At 39.1% G+C, this 21,822-nt stretch overlaps 1 protein-coding gene across 2 annotated transcripts; it reads right to left on the bottom strand.

Annotated features, from left to right (window-relative positions):
• Positions 1-1,427: 1,427 nt before the first annotated feature.
• On the bottom strand, positions 1,428-20,613 carry CD200 (CD200 molecule). Of its 2 annotated transcripts, XM_030836774.3 has the most exons (6): positions 20,443-20,613; positions 16,625-16,706; positions 13,127-13,447; positions 10,513-10,785; positions 8,339-8,446; positions 1,428-2,733 (listed from the first exon to the last, which is right to left on the bottom strand). In XM_030836774.3, the coding sequence occupies exons 1-6, from the start codon at positions 20,452-20,454 to the stop codon at positions 2,726-2,728; spliced, it is 804 nt and encodes a 267-aa protein (XP_030692634.1). In that variant the 5' UTR covers positions 20,455-20,613; the 3' UTR covers positions 1,428-2,725. The 2 variants fall into 2 exon arrangements, with proteins under 2 accessions (XP_030692634.1, XP_060154035.1); XM_060298052.1 differs by lacking the exons at positions 16,625-16,706; positions 20,443-20,613 and adding an exon at positions 13,589-16,609.
• Positions 20,614-21,822: the final 1,209 nt, after the last annotated feature.

Raw genomic sequence — 21,822 nt, 5'->3', positions numbered from 1 at the left:
TTGTGATTGAGTTATTCAAAGTGACTCAAATATTTACAACTTTCCCAACCTTGCTGAAGCATACAAAGCCCAAACTGTCTCTTTCCAATTCATAGATTCGGAAGAAACTCTCCTAATTGAAAGGTTCAGGATGAGTAAGGGGCAGTTGGTGAGACCCTCCCAGGGGTGAGAGGGCAGGAGTCACAAGGCAAGACTGGTGCTACCCGGGGATCTGCCTTGTCAGACAGAGCCATGTGCTCTGAGTCACACCTTCCACCTCCTCTCTTTGCTCTCTATGACCCTCCCAAGTCTTTCCCATCAAAACCTACCTATTCTAAGTCCAAGTCTCTCAATACCCTGCAAGGTAACTGATAAGCCATTTAATAAGCCAATTTAAGTTGAATTGCTAGTGAGGAAGAAGGAGTAGACCTAGGCCTCTCTGCACTTTAAGCGGAACTCCCAGAAAGATAATGGCCTAACTAAAATTATGGTGGAATGGTGGAATGCTTAGGCACTGTGAAGATAGCTGTTTCATAAAGGAGAGCCTTTGGGAGAGACTCATGAAATCTCATAAGATGGTCTTCTTCTTTGCCTATACGTTAAGTGAGCAGTCCTCAAAATTGTCCTTGAGACCATTTCCAGGGTTCAAGTCAAAACTACTGTCATAATCACATCAATTCCTTATTTTCATTGTCTCACAAGTGTGCTGCGGAGCTTTCCAGAAGCTACCTGATGTGTGATGTTGTTATCACTCTGATGACTAATGAAATGCATGTTTGTAGATTTTTGTTTTTAAAGTTTATCAGTTTTAATCTCAAATATGGTAAATATCAACAGACATAATTCGCTTTACAAGAAAGCTCTTTGGGGTCCTCAATAATGTTTTTACGTGTGTAAAGGGGTCCTGAGACCTTTAAATGTTTGAGAACTGCTGCTTTAATTTACCCTGTCTGATCTGGCAGCTGAGACACCAGAAAAAGCAGCAAAACCAGAAGCAGGATGATAATTCCTACTAAATTCAAAACTGTGTGAGCTAATCCATTTGCAAAGGTTGGTATCTAAAAGCAAAATCAGATTGACATCTATATACTAATATGTATAAAATAGATAACTAATAAGAGCCTGCTGTATAAAAATAAATAAATTAAATTAAATTTTAAAATATCCCCAAACAAACAAACAAAAAAGCAAAATCAAAACAGCACATATAAGGAAGTACTCCAAAATTGACCGGGTCATATCAAAAGGACACAGGCACCAACATGAAGCAGCTTTCACTGGTCAGATCAAGAACATCTGATCTGTGACGTTGTGACAAATCATAAATGCCAACAGCATCTTTTAGGGGGTAAGAGATGGGAGGATTTCACACACAGAGCAAAAATATACAGATTATCATTAATGCCCACATTTTCCACATTCCCTATGAGAATATCATGAACCAAATATTTAGAGTTGACACTTTTAATTATTCAGTATATTAATACAAATATACGAAATAATACAGAATTAAATAACATACGAAAACCTTACTAAATATATAAATATTCAATTCAACAGTGAAAACAACTTAAGTTTTAGTTTTTAGTTCCTAGGTCACTGGATAGAGACAAGAAGGCAAAAGATACTGAAAAAGTCACCGACTTGGTCGTATGATTATTTAAGAGTTCAAAATTGTTCCACTAGTTAGAACCATATGTTTACAACAAAGGGATTTGTACACCCATACATGCTTCCTCTGCTATTGTGAGAAGTTAACTCATGAGAAAAGAAGCTGGGAGAGACAAAGCATTTGAATTAGCTGACTGCTATTCAGGGAACTTTCTAAATGCCGTATTTTCTAAATATGTCTTCATTATACTAGGCTGAATTTAGAATGACTAAAATAGGGCTGGGTTATATTATGAAACAAATGGATGAGAAATGCATGCCTTTTTAAAAATATGAGCTGCTGAGACTAATAATATTTAGTCTGCTATAAAAACAGATAAGTAAAGTTAAGGTTGCCAACGTTACTTCACAATAAATTCAGTTCCGCTTCCACTGTGGTTAATATCACAGAAGTACATGAAGAATAGCAGTGAAACTGAGGGTTCTAGAAAGACCAGTTATTAGCAAAACAGTAAGCAGGTGGTGGACTAGATACCAAGTGATGAGGAAATAGACTTAACGGGCCAAAGAAGAAGGGAAGAAGAGGTGGAATAGCCACAGAAAGGCAAAAGGTAGTCTCAGAAAAGTTCTTTGGTCCCTACCTTCCTGTATTCTTCTCTCTCTTTTTCATTTCTTTTCTCTTTGTTTATTCCTTTTTTTTTTTCCTGGAATTACAGCCATTTTTGGAGCAGAATGGCAAATTATTTGGTCCAAATCCTTAATTTTCTGTATGCAAACGTGGAAGCTCATTGAGATAGTGATTAACATGGAGTTGCCACCAGTCGGAGTCAAAGTCAGTCTCTGAGCAGTGGCTCCTGATTCTAAGTCCAGTACCCTTTCAACAGCACAACATGGCATTGTTTTACAAAATCAAGTCCTACAACAGACCTGAGAGGTAAAATGACTTCCTCTTGGAACTCACAGAAGCATTGGGTAGCCTAGATGGCAGTAGAAAGTCTTGAAATTCTTACGCCTTTGACTCCAATTTCTTTTGCTCTTTTAGGTTCCTTGAAGAATGACCCTCTTCCTCCTGCTTGCCTCCTGAGTCAGATTCAAGTAGACCAGGGAATAACTTTCAGGGTTCTGTGTGACTCCTCTATGGCTCTGGGTAAAAGAAAGATCATGATATTAACTTTGAACATTTATAATTTCTATTCTAATAGATTTTAAGAAGATAAATAACAGAAGGATCAATAAACACAGAATTCTCCTGTGTATATTTCATCAGCCAAGAGAAGGAAGTAGACATTCCTGACCCAACATGATGTGAGGCAACTGTGACTCTCTTTAAAAGGACCTGAGTAATTCTAGGAAATAATAGTTTGCTATTCCTAAGTAAGACTGTACTTGCTCAGTAATACACTTAAGACTACAAGAAAAAGAACACGTTCAAGAATTCCAAATGATCTACATGTATTTTATTTATAAAACCTTGGGCTTTGTTTCCTGTGGATACTCACTTACTGGAGATCGGGTTGGGAATGGTCACAAAGTAGACAGATAGAGGTCCTTTCAAGGTTATTAGCTTTCTAGCACTTAAACTTGGAGCATGTGAGCCTCTCTACAAGGCATGTAAACAGTGAAGTAAAAGACCTCGGATATCATCTTGGTTCCACATCTCACTCTCCATGTAATCTGAAGTAATTCTTTACCAGAAACTGCAAAGTTCTGCATGTTTTAACTGTGCCAACATTTCCAGTATCAGTGATCTGTTCAGCCGTGAAAGACAGAACAGCTCAGGCAAGAATGCCCAGGCTTATGGGTCTGTTAGCCACCTACTTTGTGATTGGATTTTGTTATGACATTTTGATATGATGGGTGGCATTTGCACCCATTCAAGGGTGAAATTTTGTAGACAAGTAGCCTTGGAATGCAAGATTCCTCCAAGCAATTCTAACCTAGTCGGTTCAATAAAGATTGCTTCACACTTTTCTCATATAAAGCACCCTTTCTTCTGCTTGGAACTAGGAGGACACTGGGATAGAGGTGAAGGTTACCACTCACCCAGCCTTCATCTGGAAAGTGTAAGTACAATTATTTGGCAAAGCAAGGATTCTCATTTTTTTTGGAAACATATATCTTTTGTATTATCTTTCCAACTAATCACCAATTTCCGCAACACAAATTATTTACTGAGCACCTCTGTTATTTGATGTAGTACTAAGCTTAAAATAGGAGAAAGTCCATCCACTGCACTACAAGTAACTAAATTTCATTTATTTTTATGGCTGAATAATATTCCATTGTATATATGTGCCACATCTTCTTTATCCATTCATCTGTCGATGGACACTTAGGTTGCTTCCATGTCCTGGCTATTGTAAAAAGAGCTGCAATGAACATTGTGGTACATGACTCTTTTTGAATTATGGTTTTTTCAGAGTATATGCTCAGTAGTGGGATTGCTGGGTCGTATGGTAGTTCTATTTTTAGTTTTTTAAGGAACCTCCATACTGTTCTCCATAGTGGCTGTATCAATTTACATTCCCACCAACAGTGCAAGAGGGTTCCCTTTTCTCCACACCCTCTCCAGCATTTATTGTTTGTAGATTTTTTGATGATGGCCATTCTGACTGGTGTGAGGTGATACCTCATTGTAGTTTTGATTTGCATTTCTCTAACGATTAGTGATGTTGAGCATCCTTTCATGTGTTTGTTGGCAATCTGTATGTGAAGTAAATCAGAAAGAGAAAAACAAATACCGTATGCTAACACATATATATGGAATCTAAAAAAAAAGGTTCTGAAGAACCTAGAGGCAGGACAGGAATAAAGACGCAGACATAGAGAATGGACTCGAGGACACGGGGAGGGGGAAGGGTAAGCTGGGACGAAGTGAGAGAGTGGCATGGACATATATACACTACCAAATGTAAAATAGATAGCTAGTGGGAAGCAGCCGCATAGCACAGGGAGATCAGCTTGGTGCTTTGTGACCACCTAGAGGGGTGGGATAGCAAGGGTGGGAGGGAGACGCAAGAGGGAAGAGATATGGGGACATATGTATATGTATGGCTGATTCACTTTGTTATACAGTGGAAAATAACACACCATTGTAAAGCAATAATACTCCAATAAAGATGTTAAAAAAAATTAATAGGAGAAAGTGACATGATTCCACCCAAGATATAGTGTTTACCAACATTATCATTATTAGCATTGCAAAGAACCTATTTATAAGGTTAGATTATTGTGAAGCGAACTGAAAAAAATCAAGGCAATTATATAGATAATGTGGGCTTAAAAAAACCCACTTTTACCTGAAATAGTTAGATACTTGAAGAAAAGTGAGGTTTGGAATATGCATTTCATATGATTGTCTAAATCTTCTATTGGTTTCCAAATCAGCCTTGACCCAATCAAACACAAGAAGACTGCTACTCAAAATAAAGATTTCTAAAAATTAGGTGATCATCTATGATGATCTGCCCCAAAGTGAAGTTGTTGTTTCTGAGAAGCTTGTGATCATTGGTGGGTTGGCTAATGAGAAATAAAAGATTATCCTCAACCTCAAATTTTACTTCACTGTAGTATGTGTGGAAGGGGCAACAACTGGCTTTAACAGAAAGAACTATCATGAAATGATGGAAAATTTCCCTAGGAAATTTTAATTTCTTCCCATTTTCTATTTAGTAATAAAGTACTGATTCATCAAAGGAAAAAAGAATGTTCTTTGAAAACCTATTAACCTATTATTGTATTGCTGTAGTCTCATGGGAAGTCATTGTGATGATTCCATTAGGAATGGTGCAAAGAGAAGTCACCTCTCGCTCATCACTAGTACAGCTTTACAGTTGAAAAACCCAACATCACACTCTCTGGCATTATACAGAATCACAGGAAAACTACAGGGAGCCTGACTTCTCTATGAAAATAACATCGGTCATTAGAGATTACCCCTCTGTCCACAAACTATAAATTTGCTTATGTTTTTGTGAGCAAGAAATTAGTGATTTTAATCTAAAATAAACTTTTTTTGTCATTTATCTAACAAAGAGTTGAACTTTACTTAACAGACTTTTCTTACTTACCAGATTTGTCTTACTATTGGGCAGCTCCAAGGAGATAACTCTTTGTCTACTCATATTCAATAAGCTCAAGAACTAATTCATCTCTACTCTTTCTCTCCCCACAAACTCTGAACACACACACACACACACACACACACTCTCTCACACTCAGTTCCCCCTCTCCACTTCTATTTCTGTTCATATCACCATTTTTTCAGGTCACCAGGTCCAGAATCTTGGTGTCATTTTTGACTGATCATGTTTCCCCACCCATCCAAAAGTTTTATGTTTCAGAAGATAATAGAAAGTAAAAGAGAGAGAGAAAGCAAAAAAACACAAAGTAAGGGTAAAGAAAGATATTCTGTAATAACCTAAATGGGAAAAGAATTTGGAAAAAAATAGATATATGTATATGTATAACTGAATCACTTTGCTTCACACCTGAAACTAACACAACATTGTAAGTCAACTATACTCCAATATAAAATAAAAATTAAAAAAAAAGAAAGACGGAAAGCAAATGTGGTAGCACTATTCACTTTCATCACAAATTGACAATCAAAATTTGTTACTTGAAGAAATAAAAAATGTCTCTATCTTTGATGATTTTCTTCCCTTTCTCCCAGCTTTTTGTATTACTTAAGTTTTGGTCTTAACAAACCAGTATTCCCTCAGCCTTGAGGGTTTGTCTCCAGCATAATTGACATTTGATTTTACTAGCTATTTAAGTATATGGAACCAAATAATCTTAAGCTGACTCGCTTCACTTCAGCAACTGAATAAGGCATTGAACAAACATATTTCCCAGAAAATACAAGACTTAATGAACAAAGGACAATTATTTTCAAATGCCCCTTTCTACTGAAATTTACCTTGGGCTTGAATAGGTTGTATTATAAGATTCTTGTCCAAGGGGATTTTTAAAATGAATTTAAACACTTCATACTTTTCTGCTTGTACTTTACAGAAGAACACAGTAATATCAGCAAGCACAGACAGAAATAAATGCAACTAACAACAGCACCTTTCAAGTCAGGAAACTATAACTGAAAGAACATTCCGGCAGAGGTCAGGAGACCAGGATTCTAATCCTAGGCCTGCTGTTAACTAACTGTGTGACCTTAGGGAAGGAAGTCAACTTCAGCTCCTAACTGGAAAAGTGAAATGTTTGGAAAAAGTGGAATCAAACGGCCTTCTGCCTTTGACATTTTGCAGAGTGCTAAGGAGTTCTATGGGTTTAGGTTTATGTGCAATAAGATTATCTGATTTGCAATCTCCTGTCCCATACAGAACAAATCCCTTTATCTACTTTTGCAAAAGGGTCATTGACACTGGTGATTTGTTGCTTTTCTTATAAAGTCACAAGAATTAATCAGGTGTTTATATAAGGCTTATGCAAAATTAAATGTTCAAAAAACTTAGAAGGTGAAAGATATTCGTCTATGAGACATAAAATAAAAAGGAAAAAAGGTAGCATTTGAGTGAGTTTTTTTTTTTTTTTTTTTTTTTTTTTTTGGTGGTACGCGGGCCTCTCACTGCTGTGACCTCTCCCGTTGTGGAGCACAGGCTCCGGACGCACAGGCTCAGTGGCCATGGCTCACGGGCCCAGCCGCTCCACGGCATGTGGGATCTTCCCGGACCGGGGCACGAACCCGTGTCCCCTGCATCGGCAGGTGGACTCTCAACCACTGCGCCACCAGGGAAGCCCTGAGTGAGATTTTTAATAGAAATGTAAAATAACACTCAAAGCCAACATTTTTTTCTTTCCTCTCTGTCAGTCATGTGAGCTGGAGAAAACTCCCACACCACCCCTTCATCTTGGGAAATTCCCATTACATACAACATAAACCGCAGCTTTGCATTAGCTTTCATAAATTATGCACTGTCTTCAGAAACTAAAGAAATTTAATTCTTCCCAGCTGGCTGACACCTCTTGTTTGATACCATCTCTTGTTTTATATTGTCTCACAGTGTTTAAGACTCAGCATCTATGAGGTACTGAATTTGCAATTAAAAAAAAAATGGAATTGAACAAATCCCTTTGAAAATCTACCCTTCCATTCATTCACTCATTCATCTTTTAATGAACATTTATTGACCACCTGGTATACATAAGGCACTGTGATAGTTGTTGTAGGGGCTGGAGAGAAATTAACAGTGTATAAGGGCAGAATGACATGATGCAGTTATTATAAGTATGGATCACCTGTATGTTTGCCTAGAGTGTCTGAGCCATAGTGAGGGTATAACATAGAAAGCACTACTCAATTAGTGATCATATCAGACAAGTTCACAGTCTCTTAAGTGGGGTAGCTGACCTGTGGAATGCTGTAAAAAGAGAAGAGATTGTCCTGGGTAGAATGAACACAGCCTGGGTGCCAAGACTTCCCTGCTTTTGCCATTAGATGATTCCATAGTGATTGAATAAACATTTTCCACATGTCCTCTCATCAATCCTTACTCTGAATTTATAAAATAATTGGCCTTTAAACCATCTTGGCAAATGAAATGCAGAAACTAATGTCCAATTGCAAGAAAATGACACTGAAGTGTTTTAAAATACCATCAACATTTATGTATTCTGGAAACACCAAACCAAACACATGGTTGTCACCCCTTTACTTATATCTTCATTTTACCCCCAAATTGTCATTAAACAATCATTTTTTTCCTTCTTTGTACTTCTCATGGGAACTCACCTCGGTCTTGGTTCCGACGATGTTTCCAGTATAGTAGGATTGAAATTAAGACCAGAAGAATTACCAAGGAAACAATACTTAACAGTAGTGGAACTGAAAACCAAAAGCCTGTGGATATTGAAGGGAGAAAAGGAAAAACAAGTCATAAGTGGAAGCTGTAGAGGCAAAAAGCGAAAAAGAGACAGTTGTGATGAGTTTTTACTAGAGCTGAGCTTTCGATGAAAATTATTCTTAAATATATATATATATATATATATATATATACTGAAGTCTATATTCATGACCTCACATTATTTTAATAACATTTAAATAATAATAATCACTAACATGTTTTATGTAGTTACTAAGTTGTAGGAGCTTTGAATGTGTTACCTCATTTAATCCTCTAAATAGCCCAAGAGTTAGGTCTTATTATAATTATCTAACAGATTAAAAAAACAAACAACTGAGACTCAGAGAAGTTACGTAAGCCCAAAATCAGTGTAGTAAGTGGTAGAACAAGGCTTGCTCAGAGGTCTGTTTGCCTTCAAAGCACATATTCTTTGCCATACTGTCCATTAAGTAATATGTTTATTGAGGAATTGTTGAAAAATACAGAGAAATATAAAGGAAAAGAATAATGAATCTCGTGATTCCAACCCCCAGGAATAACTCATCTCAATGTTTTTATTGTGTTGCTTCTAATCTATGCCTTTGTTATTAAATCTCTTTCCAATAGTCAATAGATGCAACTTAGCCTGAATGTCAGCCCCTCAGTGTCACTGTGTAATACAAAGGCAGAAGAAACACTCCCTGATTTGCGAGTCTCCAGCATCTTCTCCATACCTTTATCATGGAATTTGTCACATCATACTTTAACTGAGCACCTTCAGATTTGTCTAATTTCACTAGTTCTAGTGCTCGACATAATGCTTTAAGCATGAACGATTTTTAGTAAGTGTTCGCAGAATGAACAAACATTATACAAAGGATGCGTAAACATTATAAATGATATGTCAATTTTGGCACTCTTGGAAAGACATGTTCCTTTTCAGATTTTTGTTTTTCAGGGAAATTTACCCTTCACCGTGGCTGAATCTGAGGATCTCTTCACAAATGTCCAAAGCTAATACTGCAAACCTCTTGAGCAAATTTACCTAAACGTTTACTTTTTGATTAGTCTGCTTTTTCAAGGACCCCAGAAATGACTACAGGATATGTTCACTAGAGGCCACCATACCAACGAGGTCTAAACTTTTCCAGCTTTTATTGTTTACAATGCGCCCAGAAAAAAAGCAGCAATATCTTTTTATAGGAGGCTTATTGCTGAGTGCCTCATCCAGAGTTAGTGCTTCAAAACTGCATAGAGAAAGAAAACTGTGGCTGTCATCACTAAAGTGTCCTGTCTCTAAAACCACCGCTTTCTTTATTCTCTCTCCCATAATCTTTACCTCTTGTATTGATGAGGCCCAGAGACAGCAGTTTAGATAGAAACGCAGGAGAGCAAAAGAGGTCCTGAACAGGAGGCAGTTTATTTTAAAAGGGGGTGAGGAAAACATCTCAGATTGGCCCCCTTCCTAAAAGCCCCTTTCCCACAGCGTAGATTATGCAAAGGTTCATCCTGGATGTGGCTTCTTCCAGGAAAACATCCTAATCCCTCCAGATTGAGCTGATGCTCCTTTTCCCCTCTCTCAGTCCTCCCATGGTGTACCACAGCTGTCTTTTTTTTTTTTTAAGTAGAGAAAGGTTTATTGCAGGGCCAAAGAAGAACAGGTGGCTCATGCTGAAAAACACGAACTCCTACTATAGCTTTCTTATTGAAGCATTTATCATGAAGTTTTACAATTGCCCAGCTCCTTTTGCATTCCCTCCTAGACTAGAAGCTCCCTGTGTGAAGGGACTGAGTCCTCACTGTTGCGTTTCTGGCATAACAAATGCTCAGTAAGTAGCACGGAAGAATAAATCAATGGATGGATCTCAGCAAAAGCGTTCAGTATGTGGGCAACATACCACATTTGCCAAGGTAAAATCGGCTTTATTGGCTTCCTCAACTCTGTTTTTCTTTCCCTACTTATCCCATTCTCTCCCTTATCAGCTCCTTTGCTAAAGGCCAAGAGGCTCTGCAGAGCATTCGCCACCTTGCAGGTGTGTGTCCACAAATGTGACCACGGTAAATCTTGCCCTCTCTCTCTTACCTTTGTTCACAGTTTCCCTGTAGTCGGTCACAGTCCCCAGGTGCAGTACCTGGCAGATCACCTCCTTCCCCACCTGACTCTTGGGGTCTTTGATCTGGAGGATGCTGGTGACAGACGTTGTCCCATTGGGGTGTGAGAGAATCTCAGTACTGTTCTCAATCTCTGACCCAGAGACCTTCCAGGAGATCATAGGGGCTGGGCGAGCATTGGCAGAGCAAGTGATATTTAGGTGGTCTTCAGATAGTTTATAGTGAAGGAATACTGTGGGCTGTACTGGGACAAAAAAAATGATCTGCCATCAGTCAAGCATGGTGTGAGTGCTACACTCTCCTCAGAGAGATGAGAAAAAGATCTTTACAGAAAGACAGTGGAGGCTAGAAAGATAAGGTAGCACATCCAATCCAAACTGCGGCCTTCCGGGTTCTTTCTGTGTCTAATTCTCTGAATTGCAGGATGGAGGCTGGCCTAGTACAACCCTGTGACAAGTACGATTCTCCCTGTAGTTTGCCTCTAGGAGAATTAGCTGGATGGACAGAAGGTACCTTCTCCCCCAAACAGTGCAGAGCCTAATTATTCTTTTCTCTTCCATGGGCAATGTAAGCTCTCTGCCTTCTTCTGGGTACCCCTCTCAAATTGTTTGACAATGACCACCCATCGGCACCTCCACACAAGTAGTCTGCACTTCTCAGAAGCACGAGGGCAGTTTCAGAACAGAGAGCCCGTAGGGGGGGCTGCTGCTTAGAGAAAGCCTTTTTCTGTTTGGAAGTGGGCCAGGGAGCAAGATGCATGGAGCAGACTTGGCAAGTCCCTGCTTGAAATATCTATACAAAACGTCAATTAGAAATTCATAGTCAGTAGTCAGAAAATCACAGAATGACAGTTGTAAGGACCGTGGAGATCACCTTATGGAGTTAACAGAAAATAACTAGCTTATGAAAAAAGGACATTATTTTTAGGTCAGCTGTACCCTGTTCCCTTTCAAAAGTCCCTTGATTAATGAGTTCATTTTCTTTGAAATATACAGTTTATCTCTGCTGAGCAAATGTAAGCTTGCCTTTCTGTGGTTGGCTTTGGAGCCCACAAGATAATTAAAGGGCAATGCTAAATGAAAGCTTGTCTGTGCTCAGAAGTTCAAGAAGTGGGTGGGTGGCAGTAGGCTGGAGAAAATGAGCCTATAGGACGGTGGCTCTGTCCAGAGTGCCCAGATTACTAACATCAATAAGCCCTGGAGGAAGAGACATAAGGTAAAGGAAGATGAGTATGGTTGACGTGGCCAGATTGGCAGCAGGGTTCTCTGGTGTATCAAAGAATGACTTAGATGAAAGCTATAAGTTGTGGCTGGAAAGGATCAGTGTGGAAAAGGACTACAGAATTACTCGCTAGAAGATGCAGGAGAGTCTGCTTTTTGGGCAAAAAAATAATACAAAGATTCTGAGTAAAGAAGGGGGAGTAGGAGAAAGAAAGATGAACAAAAAAGAAAAAGAAAAGGAAACAGACAGAAATGAGAAAAATATGACACAAGAAGGAAAAGGAAGAAAAATGGTGGAAAGAAGGAAGGAAGGAAAGGAGAGGGAGGGAGGGAAGAAAAAAGAGCAAGGGAGGAAAAAAGGAAACGAAAGAGGAAGGAAGGATTGGAGGAGGGGAGAGAGAGAGAAAGACAGGGAGACAGAGGGAGAAAGAGGAATGAAAGAAATAGAAATCAAGAAGAAAGCCTGATGCAAGATCCTGCAGAGAGGACTCATTACAGGCAAAATAAGTGAAAGAAACTTGTATTTGGTGTTGTCTTACCTCCCTTGCATTCTTATTTATTGAGCCTCTTCTTATCCCATGTCCAATATTCTTGGTGTGCACGAACTCTCATTTTAACATTCCTAATAACCCCGTCTAAGTTTGTCGTTTCCCTTCTAAAACTACCACCAAGTGTGCCATCCTCCAAAGTTACCCCTTATTCCTAATTCTGAATTCTTGATCTCAGCTAAGCATCAGTTAAGAAGAAAGGAATCTTATCAAACTAAGCCTCTTGGATTTTAAAAGAATGCTTATTATTCAGTTAAATCCCTAGTAGGCATCAGGAATGAAGAGCCTCTGATGCATGTCTCCTTATCAATCCTGATACAGCTAAACTGAAACAAAATTAGAGGGACCCCTATAACTGGCTCCAGCTTAGCCCAAGCTGGCTTTGTCCTTAGATCCAAAAATACTAAAGCTGTTAGAGACCCTAGAAATGATCTACTTCACACTTCTGGTGCAGATAAATAAACTCTGGTACAGAGTGGACAGGATTCTTCTAGGGTCACATGACTGCTAATTGCAAAGCCAGGTCTGAACCACATCAGTGCTTATAGAGAACTTATCCTCACTATGGTCCTTAATTTACTCTTGTTGACAACAGTATTTGTCAGGGCAAAGATAACTCCAGGCAGAGATTCAACATAGTCCTTTGAACTCTCCAAATAACAGTAACCACAGTTACAGTAGACATGAAAGGCCAAGTGTCCTCTCATGAGCCATTCTGGGGTTAGGATCCTGAAAAACTAGGCACTACCACTACATTCCAAACATTCTGCAAAATAACATTTCAAGCCAGAGACAATGTATTCTCAGAGACTCTCACCAAAGAGAGTGAGGCAGGCTATTCCTGAGATCTTCCCAGAACCAAAGGTATTGAAGAGGCACTTGTAACACCCTTCATCTTCCAAGGTGGTATTCCAGAAGGTAATGGTTGAGTTCATGAGTCCCAGCTGGGTGATGTTTATCTTGTCCTTATAGGCAGGCTGGACTACAACCCCATGGTTCGGGCTAAAGGTGATCATGTTTTCTGGGCTTACAGCCTTGATTTTTTGCCATGTCACAATCAAAACTTCCTGGGGATTTTGCAGAGAGCATCTTAAAGAAGCAGGTGTGTTCAGCAACTCTCTTACATCTTGGGTCTCCACTTTCATCATGGAATCATAAAAAACATTTAAATTTTAATACATACACAAATATACATTTTTTTGATTAAAAACAATGCACGTTCAAAGTCAAATTTAGAAAAGATACAGAAAAATGCAAAAAAAAGAAAACGTTTACCTACCTTCCTGATGTTGCTAGAGAAATATAAGTTCAAATATTTGTTCAGTCTTTAAGAGTAGCAGAGGAGAAAAATAAGAAAGCAAAATCCCAGTGACCAGAAATTACATGAAGAATCCCTGTAGGCTGGAAATTAGGTGAAGTGAGGTTGAAGATGGAAAGTGCCAAATAGGATAGAAGCATCACCAAGTGAGTTTATGCCTGGAGCAGTAACAGGAATAAGAAAGGGCCAACGGACAATAGGCAGAGTGATTAGTTTAAGTGAAGAAGGTATAGCAGCTCTGGACATTCCACACACATACCTGCAAAGGAAGGAGCAGCAGTAGTGATGTCTGCCTTCAGGAAGCAGTGGTGAGTATAGGAACACAAGATAGAGAGATATACAGGACAGTGCTCCAGGAGGCTGATAGTACCAGAGAGATTTGACCACCAAATGACAATCTACACATTCCCCTATTTTTACTGTATGCAGTGCAGAACATAAGGTATGGCAATAATTTCTTCCCCCTCCAATGCTGCCTAGTCATATTGATATGATAGATGACTCAATGGGAGATCTCAATAAAACAAATAGCCAAACATTTGAGAAAGTTAACACAATGATAGAGGAATAATAAACTCTACAAACCCAAGAACTCACCAAATGAATAAAAATATCATAAATAAATTGAATTGTTATCATAAATAAATATATTTATTTATTATCATAAATAAATTTTGATGTGACTAAATGTGATATCTTAAGAGTGAAAAGGAACCAGCACTGTAAATAGTAGAAACTATAGATGCAGAAAATGAGAAATGTAAACTCTTAACAGACTTAGCAGAATGAATATCACTGAAGAGTAAATTAGTAAGTAGGAAGACCAGGTCATAGAATTTTTCCAGAATGTAACACAAAGGGATAAAGATATAGAAAGGATTAAAGAAAAATTCAAAGACTAGAATGTTTCAGCATGAGTCCAGTAAGCATTTTAAAAGGAGAGAAAGGGGAGAATAGAAGACAAAAACACTGTAAGGAACAAAAATATATTTTTCAAAATGATAAAAGGAGGAATCTAAAATAAGACATACTAATCATGAATCTTCATGCACCTAACAACATAACTCTGAAATACATAAAAACCTAATAGAACTACAAAGAAAAATCCATAAATCCATAATCATAATGAGAGAGTTTTTCATTGTTCTCTTGGAATTTTCACTTCCACATATTAAAAAAATAAGTAAGCCGCATAGCACAGGGAGATCAGCTCGGTGCTTTGTGACCACCTAGAGGGGTGGGATAGGGAGGGTGGGAGGGAGGGAGACGCAAGAGGGAAGAGATATGGGAACATATGTATATGTATAACTGATTCACTTTGTTATAAAGCAGAAACTAACACACCATTGTAAAGCAATTATACTCCAATAAAGATGTTAAAAAAAGTAAGTAAAGCAATAAAATCAAATATAAGGATATAGAACATTTGAAAAACAAATTTTTATATATAACTTATTATATATGTATGTGTAGTATGTGCATATGAGCATGTATTTGTAAACTTTTACCCAAAAGAAAACATACAATCTTTTCAAACAACATACGGAACATACCCTCAAATTGAACTTGAAATAGCGTACAAAAAAATGACCTTGAACTCTGTCCATAATGCAATAAAATGAGAAATTTACATGCTTCTTTTAACTCCTTAATTACACCAGAAATCATAACAAGAATTATAAATCACTATGAATGACAATAAGAATATCATATATTAAAATCTGTAGAAATTTACAAAGCAGTTCTCAGAGGGAAATATTTAATCCTAACTTAATTTACTGGGAAACAAGAAAGACTGAAGAAAATGAATACGCACAGATATCCAAAATTCCCACCCCACCCAAGAAATGATAAAAGGAGTGAATTAATAAAGTTGAAGGCACAAATTAATAAAATGGTACACAAAATTTTGACTTAAAACACCAAATCTGTTATTTTTTTTAAGACTAATAACACAGATAAATTGTTAGAGTAATTAGAAAAAAAGAAGGCAGCATAAACAAACAAACAATATCCACTCAACAACATCAAGCATGAAAAGACGGGCATAGCAACAAATACAAATTGGAACCCACAAGTGTTGCATAATTCCAATTTTAGTGAGGTGTACTCTTGGTAGATGTGAAAAGTTCTGGGGGGAATACCAGTTGTTAGGACTGGGGTTTCCAAAAGGTTTGTTGGGATTTTGCAGAGCAGAGATCTGAAGAAATTGCTGCTTTTAGAATAGAGAGTAGAAAAGGGATCAAAACTAGAGTTTTAACTTCTTGGGTAACTTTTCTCTCTGACTAATAATTTAGTGGAAGGTTTATAACTCTTCGCTGCATATATGAAACTCCATTTAGGGTTGGTAAATCCTATGTTGTACATGGTATGAAACTTCCCTTTCCTACCCCTGTGAAGGCTGATGTAGTACAACATCACGCAGAAGGTGATAAAAGGCCAGCAGCAAAGTGAGGTGTGTTCTCCTATGGAACCGAGGAGAAGGGACTGGCACAAGTAGGAAATTCAGCAGATGAGTGGAGAGCATAGGTGTATGTTTTATATGATAGACTATGTGAACCTATGTAACTTCCATATTTCATTATTTTTAGTATTTTTCTGTGAGAGGGACACACCCAAATTTAAGGCTTATTACCAGACTACCTTCCCAAAAGGCCATATTCATTCACACTCCCTTAGGCATTCCCATATCTTTACAAACATAGGGAATTATTATTTTAAACATTATTCAATTTGATAGGTGAAAAATGATATCTTAATTTAGGAAGAATTTTTTCATGTCTGGTTTTATCTAGGAAAAGTTTCTTAATATTAAATTCTTTGAAAACATTGGAAAAAATGTGGAAAGCAGAAAGAACCAGTCCTCCAAACGAATTACACACTTAACTAATTCATGCAGACAGATGAACTAACACAGCACAAACAAGAGTGGCCAAACGTTTCCACTCCAAAAACTGTGTTTCCTGGATTCCACGCAGGGGAATTGAGTATCTTTACCTTGTGCCCTGCAAAACATCATGGCAGCCAAGAACCAAATCAGTTGGAAGGTAGACAGATGACAGAAGAGCCTCCTCAACACCTGAAGACAGAAAGCAAAGTACAGAAGTGGGCATTTGGATGTGGACAAAGCTAAGGAAGCTTCAATCTAATCGCTGTTTCAGGAAATGCTGCAGCTAAAGTTTTAACCACCGGAAACCTTTGGTTTTGTGGAAGCAGAACCAGAGACTATAAATGGAAGAAATAACAGAGGGTGCTCAGGATATGGGAAGGGAAAAGCAGCAGTGTGGTTCCTTCATTATGGCCATCAATAAGCAATTTGAGGCCTTGCTTCCAAAGCCACCACTGCTGGGAAAACCAACTGCCATAAGTATACTCAGAAAACATAGAGACGGCAAATGCTGAAGAACATTCTCTCCCCAGATAATCCACATCTGTTTATATTAAAAATGTAACTCAGGTTGTAACCACTTGGCAGCATATGTGACTGCTGAGGTAGATTTTTCTGCAAATTTTGCACAGTTTATGTAAATTTTACCTTTTCAAAACCAGTAATGGCTTTATTTTTTCTTCATTGCTTTATGTTCATGTGTCTGGCAGAAATCCTTGGCCTTTTTACAAATCATGGTGGTATTTAAGGGACTATTATTCTGGGTATAATTTTGCTATAAAATGAGAGAGCGGAATGGAGACAGAATAACTTTACTCTGCAGCAGCCCCATGGCTGGCTTTGGTCTACATTAGTGTGTTCACCGTAAGGGGGTATAAGCAAGGAATGTAAATTTTCCCTATATTTTTTCCTATATTCTATATTTTTCTATAATTGAAGTATGTAAGAAATATAGGTTTCTCTGTATTTTTCTTTAACTTGAACTTTATTTCATGTTGCCATTCCAACTAGAGGTAGAGACTTAATTTCAGTCAATATCACATAATCTCTGTCAGTTTAGCCCACCAACACTTCACAATTGTCCCAAGCTCTGGCACTTCATCCACAGTCCTGGGAATGCCAAGCCGTGGGACAGGACCATTAACCCTTGGTTACAACCATCTATCCATGCTGGCACTATGTTCCCCTCAAGTCATCCTGATCATCGGTTTGTGCAATTAAATCTTGTGCTTACAGGATGTTCTCTCATGTTTCCCGATTCTCCAGATTCTGTGCTCCTGGATTCTTCTGTGCTGAACAAAGGAGAATTCTGCAAGGCTCTCTGACTAGACTCCCATGTATCTGTCCCTCTCTGTTTTACAGTTCCCTCGTCATGATGGGCAGGCTTGCCTCTTCCCACAGTTCCCCACAAGAAAGCAAGGCACAGGTGTTTTCTGTTCTTTGATTTCAACACCTACCTGTAAGTTCTATTCACCACCCTCTTGGACTCCCTACTCCCAGGGGCCAGGCACAGAGCATCCTTTTCAGGACACAAACCGACACTAGTCAGTCCCTCTTTGCTCTCCCAGCCTAGGGTTAAAGAAGCTGCTTCCTCCATCACCTTGTATTCGTCCCATCAACTTTTTCTGGGATGAAGGCCTGTCCTTGGCCTTTCAGCATTTAGGCTTTTAAAACTCAAATGCTTAGGCTTTTGCTATTTCAAAACTTTGGCTTCTGAGTGTCCATCAACAGATGAATGGATAAAGAAGATGTGAATGGATAAAGAAGATATACAATGGAATATTACTCAGCCATAAAAAGAAATGAAACTGAGTTATTTGTAGTGAGGTGGATGGACCTAGAGTCTGTCATACAGAGTGAAGTAAGTCAGAAAGAGAAAAACAAATACCGTATGCTAACACATATATACGGAATCTAAAAAAAAAAAAAATGGTCATGAAGAACCTAGGGGCAAGATGGGAATAAAGACACAGACCTACTAGAGAATGGACTGAGGATATGGGGAGGGGGAAGGGTAAGCTGGGACAAAGTGAGAGAGTGGCATGGACATATATACACTACCAAATGCGTAAAATAGATAGCTAGTGGGAAGCAGCCGCATAGCACAGGGAGATCAGCTCAGTGCTTTGTGACCACCTAGAGGGGTGGGATAGGGAGGGTGGGAGGGAGGGAGACGCAAGAAGGAAGAGATATGGGGATATGTGTATATGTATAGCTGATTCACTTTGTTATAAAGCAGAAACTAACACAACATTGTAAAGCAATTACACTCCAATTAAGATGTTAAAAAAAAAAAAAAACTTTGGCTTCTGAAACTAAAAAGTTTTCTTTGGCATTCGAATTCCACACCATCATGCCACTTGGAAATCCAGGCTCTAGCAAAGGCTGCGATGAGGAATGCAAATAGTTTGGCTTTCCGAGTAAAAATCTGTCTTTTAGGATAAGAGAGAAAGCAGACACACACCAAAACACAAGATGTACGAACTGGGGGCCAGCAATGTTTAAGAAACAGAAGCACAGTGATTGAGGCAAAGGGAATTAGAAAGAAAGCTTTGCTATTAATTATATACACATTTCCTCTGGCTGACTTGAGTTCAGGCTAGCACCAATATTAGATGTGTAAGCTAGGACAAATCATTTTACCTCTCTGAAATGCAGAAAAAAATAATAGTACCAACCTTCTCTCTGTTAAAAACACTAAATGAGATAGTATATGTAAAGCTCCTAGAACAGTGACTGATACAAATACGCACTAAATCAATGTTGCTGTTATCTCTTTGGGTTACTATGAGAATTAATTAAGCATTTAAAGTACTTAATACAGTGCCTAAGGTATGGTAAAAGCCAATATATATTAGGTAACTTAAAAAAATTCATTAATCAGATCACACAATAATGGAAATAGAGAAGTCCATTTATAACCTTTGTCAAGAGGGCCAGGGTTCAGAGGCCTGGGTCTTACCTGACAGCTGCCCATCTACTTTGCCCCTATACATACCTCTTCCCTGAAAATTTCTAGGTCCAAATCCTGATCCTGCCACATACAGTCACATGGACTTGGAAAGCTTAACCTCTCTGCCTGTTTCTCTATTTGTAAAATTGGATAATAACTCCTCCTTTGAAGGATAGCGGTGAAGATTAAGAGCACCTGGCACTCAGTAAACACTAGCTCTAAGGCCACCATTCTCCTTTATTAAGGAAAACAGTGAAATAATTGGCTGTGTGATCCTGCCAATAAACTATATACAAAAAAAAAAAAAACAACCTACCTCCAGGCATTACTTGTATTTAGATTTTAATTTTTATTATTTTTATCAATTACCAATGTAAATGAAAATCCTCTCCTTCCTTCATTTTGTCATATACACAGGTCCTGAATAAACAAAATGTCTGTCTCTCGTGGATACTCAGGGTTTTAACCCTGATTTATCCAATCCTTTATGGCTTCCCAAGGCAAAGACCCAGAGGATGCAGAAAGAGGCTGGAGCATCACAGAGGGCGCCAGCTCTCCTGGACAGCCTGAGCCTGAAATTCTGCAACCCCACCCCAGGTTTCAGGGCCCAAACGGAGCCAATACAGCACCCTCTATCCCTGCCGCCAGCGCCCGCCTCCCAGCCCAGTTCCTGTCTGAGGATGTCAAGGATCTTCGGAGAAGCGTCTCCGGAGCCTGCGCCTGGCAGCATCCTTTTTCCAGCGCACTGGGACGGAGTACCAGAACGCCAGGAACGGCCTGTAAACCACCCTTTGGAAGGCAAAATCCGCTTCTCAGCAAGGTTAAGAGCTGAGGGGAAAGCGCTAGCAGAAATCCCACCTCCGAACCAGACTGGGGAGAGCCGCAGCCCGGCGCTCTCAGCCCGCCACCGCCCCAGGGCCGCCGGAGCGATGTCGCCCATCCTGCGCCCCCTTTCCCACGCCTGGCCCGGCTCACCAGCCACTCCATCCTCGCTCCTGGCCGCGCGGGGTGTTTGGCTTCAGCTGGGAAGCCCGGAGGGATCTCACACCGGACCAGACTGAGCTCCTTCAGTTCTATGGAGCAAGGATGCGCCCCGCCAGCGCCTGAGGAGAGCTGCCTCACTCCTCCTCCGACACAAATACCCTTCCTCCCCACCCCCGCCCCGCCCCCCAAGCAGAGGCGTGAAGGCCAGTTTTTTCCAGTTTACTTGTAGGGGATAAAATAAAATAAATAGTACTCCTCTTTTCCTATCTTCAAAACGATTCGCAGTTTTCAGAGGTGGCAACTGGGGAAACAGAAAATGTTTGAAAAAATATACACCGTTTCCATTTTCATTGTACAGACAGAAAGGAAACAGGGAGAGGTGGGAAGACATGAATTGTTCCCTGCGTTGGCGCTTGGAGGAATGGCAATCTACACTGTGCAGCTGGCAAGTGCGAAATGATTTTTGAGCAACGTTACACAGTTTCCACAATTACCACCTCGGAAAATCCAAATATTTTGAAGCTGAATTTAAACAGTAGACACTTTACAAAACAAATGTATATTTATTTTTATCCAGAACCAAATTATATATTGAAGCTATCAATGCTGTAATGATCTCTCCTCTCACGATGTGACTGGGTTTTTTTCTCTATGTGTGGAGTTTTCTTTCATTTGTACTGATGATGAGGATTCTTCTCATTTTATTTTTTTATTTTTTACAAGTTCCAGAGTTCTTGGCTCTTAAACAAACAAAGAAAGACAAACAAATCAATGAAGTGTTCAATTCCTAAAGCCTTTTCTGTTTTCCTAACACCACCCCTATGACAAGGTGCTGGGACAGAGCTTTTACCTAAGGATCCATGGGGCTGTAAATTCCAAGGCGGTAACGAAAATAATGACTGATTTTCAGAAAAACACAAACACATTGAAAGGACTAAAATATTCATGGAGTGGCAAACAGGAAACAAAAGAAAGCCAACTTATAGACATAGTGGAATTAAGATCAAATGAAAGAAATTGAAAGAAAATTCTTAAAGCTTCAAAAATGACAAGTAGAGACACCAAGAAAGAGAATCAAAGTGACTTTATTTTTTTAAACAGCTGTGTTTTATTTATTTAATTAATTATTTTTATTTTTAGCTGCATTGTGTCTTCACTGCACGCAGGATTTCTCTAGTTGCCGTGAGCGGGGTCTACTCTTCGTTGTGGTGTGCGGGCTTCTCATTGCAGTGGCTTCTCTTGCGGAGCACGGGCTCTAGGCGTGCGGGCTTCAGTAGTTGTGGTGCGTGGGCTCAGTAGTTGCAGCACGCGGGCTCTAGAGCACAGGCTCAGTAGTTGTGGTGCACGGGCTTAGTTGCTCCGCAGCATGTG

Source organism: Globicephala melas, chromosome 4 (genome assembly GCF_963455315.2).
Source record: "Globicephala melas chromosome 4, mGloMel1.2, whole genome shotgun sequence".
Lineage (NCBI taxonomy): Eukaryota > Metazoa > Chordata > Mammalia > Artiodactyla > Delphinidae > Globicephala > Globicephala melas.
The sequence above is the reverse complement of the archived record's forward strand: the minus strand, read 5'-3'. Positions and strand labels throughout refer to the sequence as shown.

Excerpts from the sequence above, each read along its gene's own strand:
- CD200 (XM_030836774.3), bottom strand. Across the intron at positions 13,448-16,624 it reads GATGTTTTGCAGGGCACAAG|TGGAGACCCAAGATGTAAGA; the intron begins GTAAAGATACTC and ends CCATGATGAAAG. Across the intron at positions 8,447-10,512 it reads CAGGGAAACTGTGAACAAAG|GCTTTTGGTTTTCAGTTCCA; the intron begins GTAAGAGAGAGA and ends CAATATCCACAG.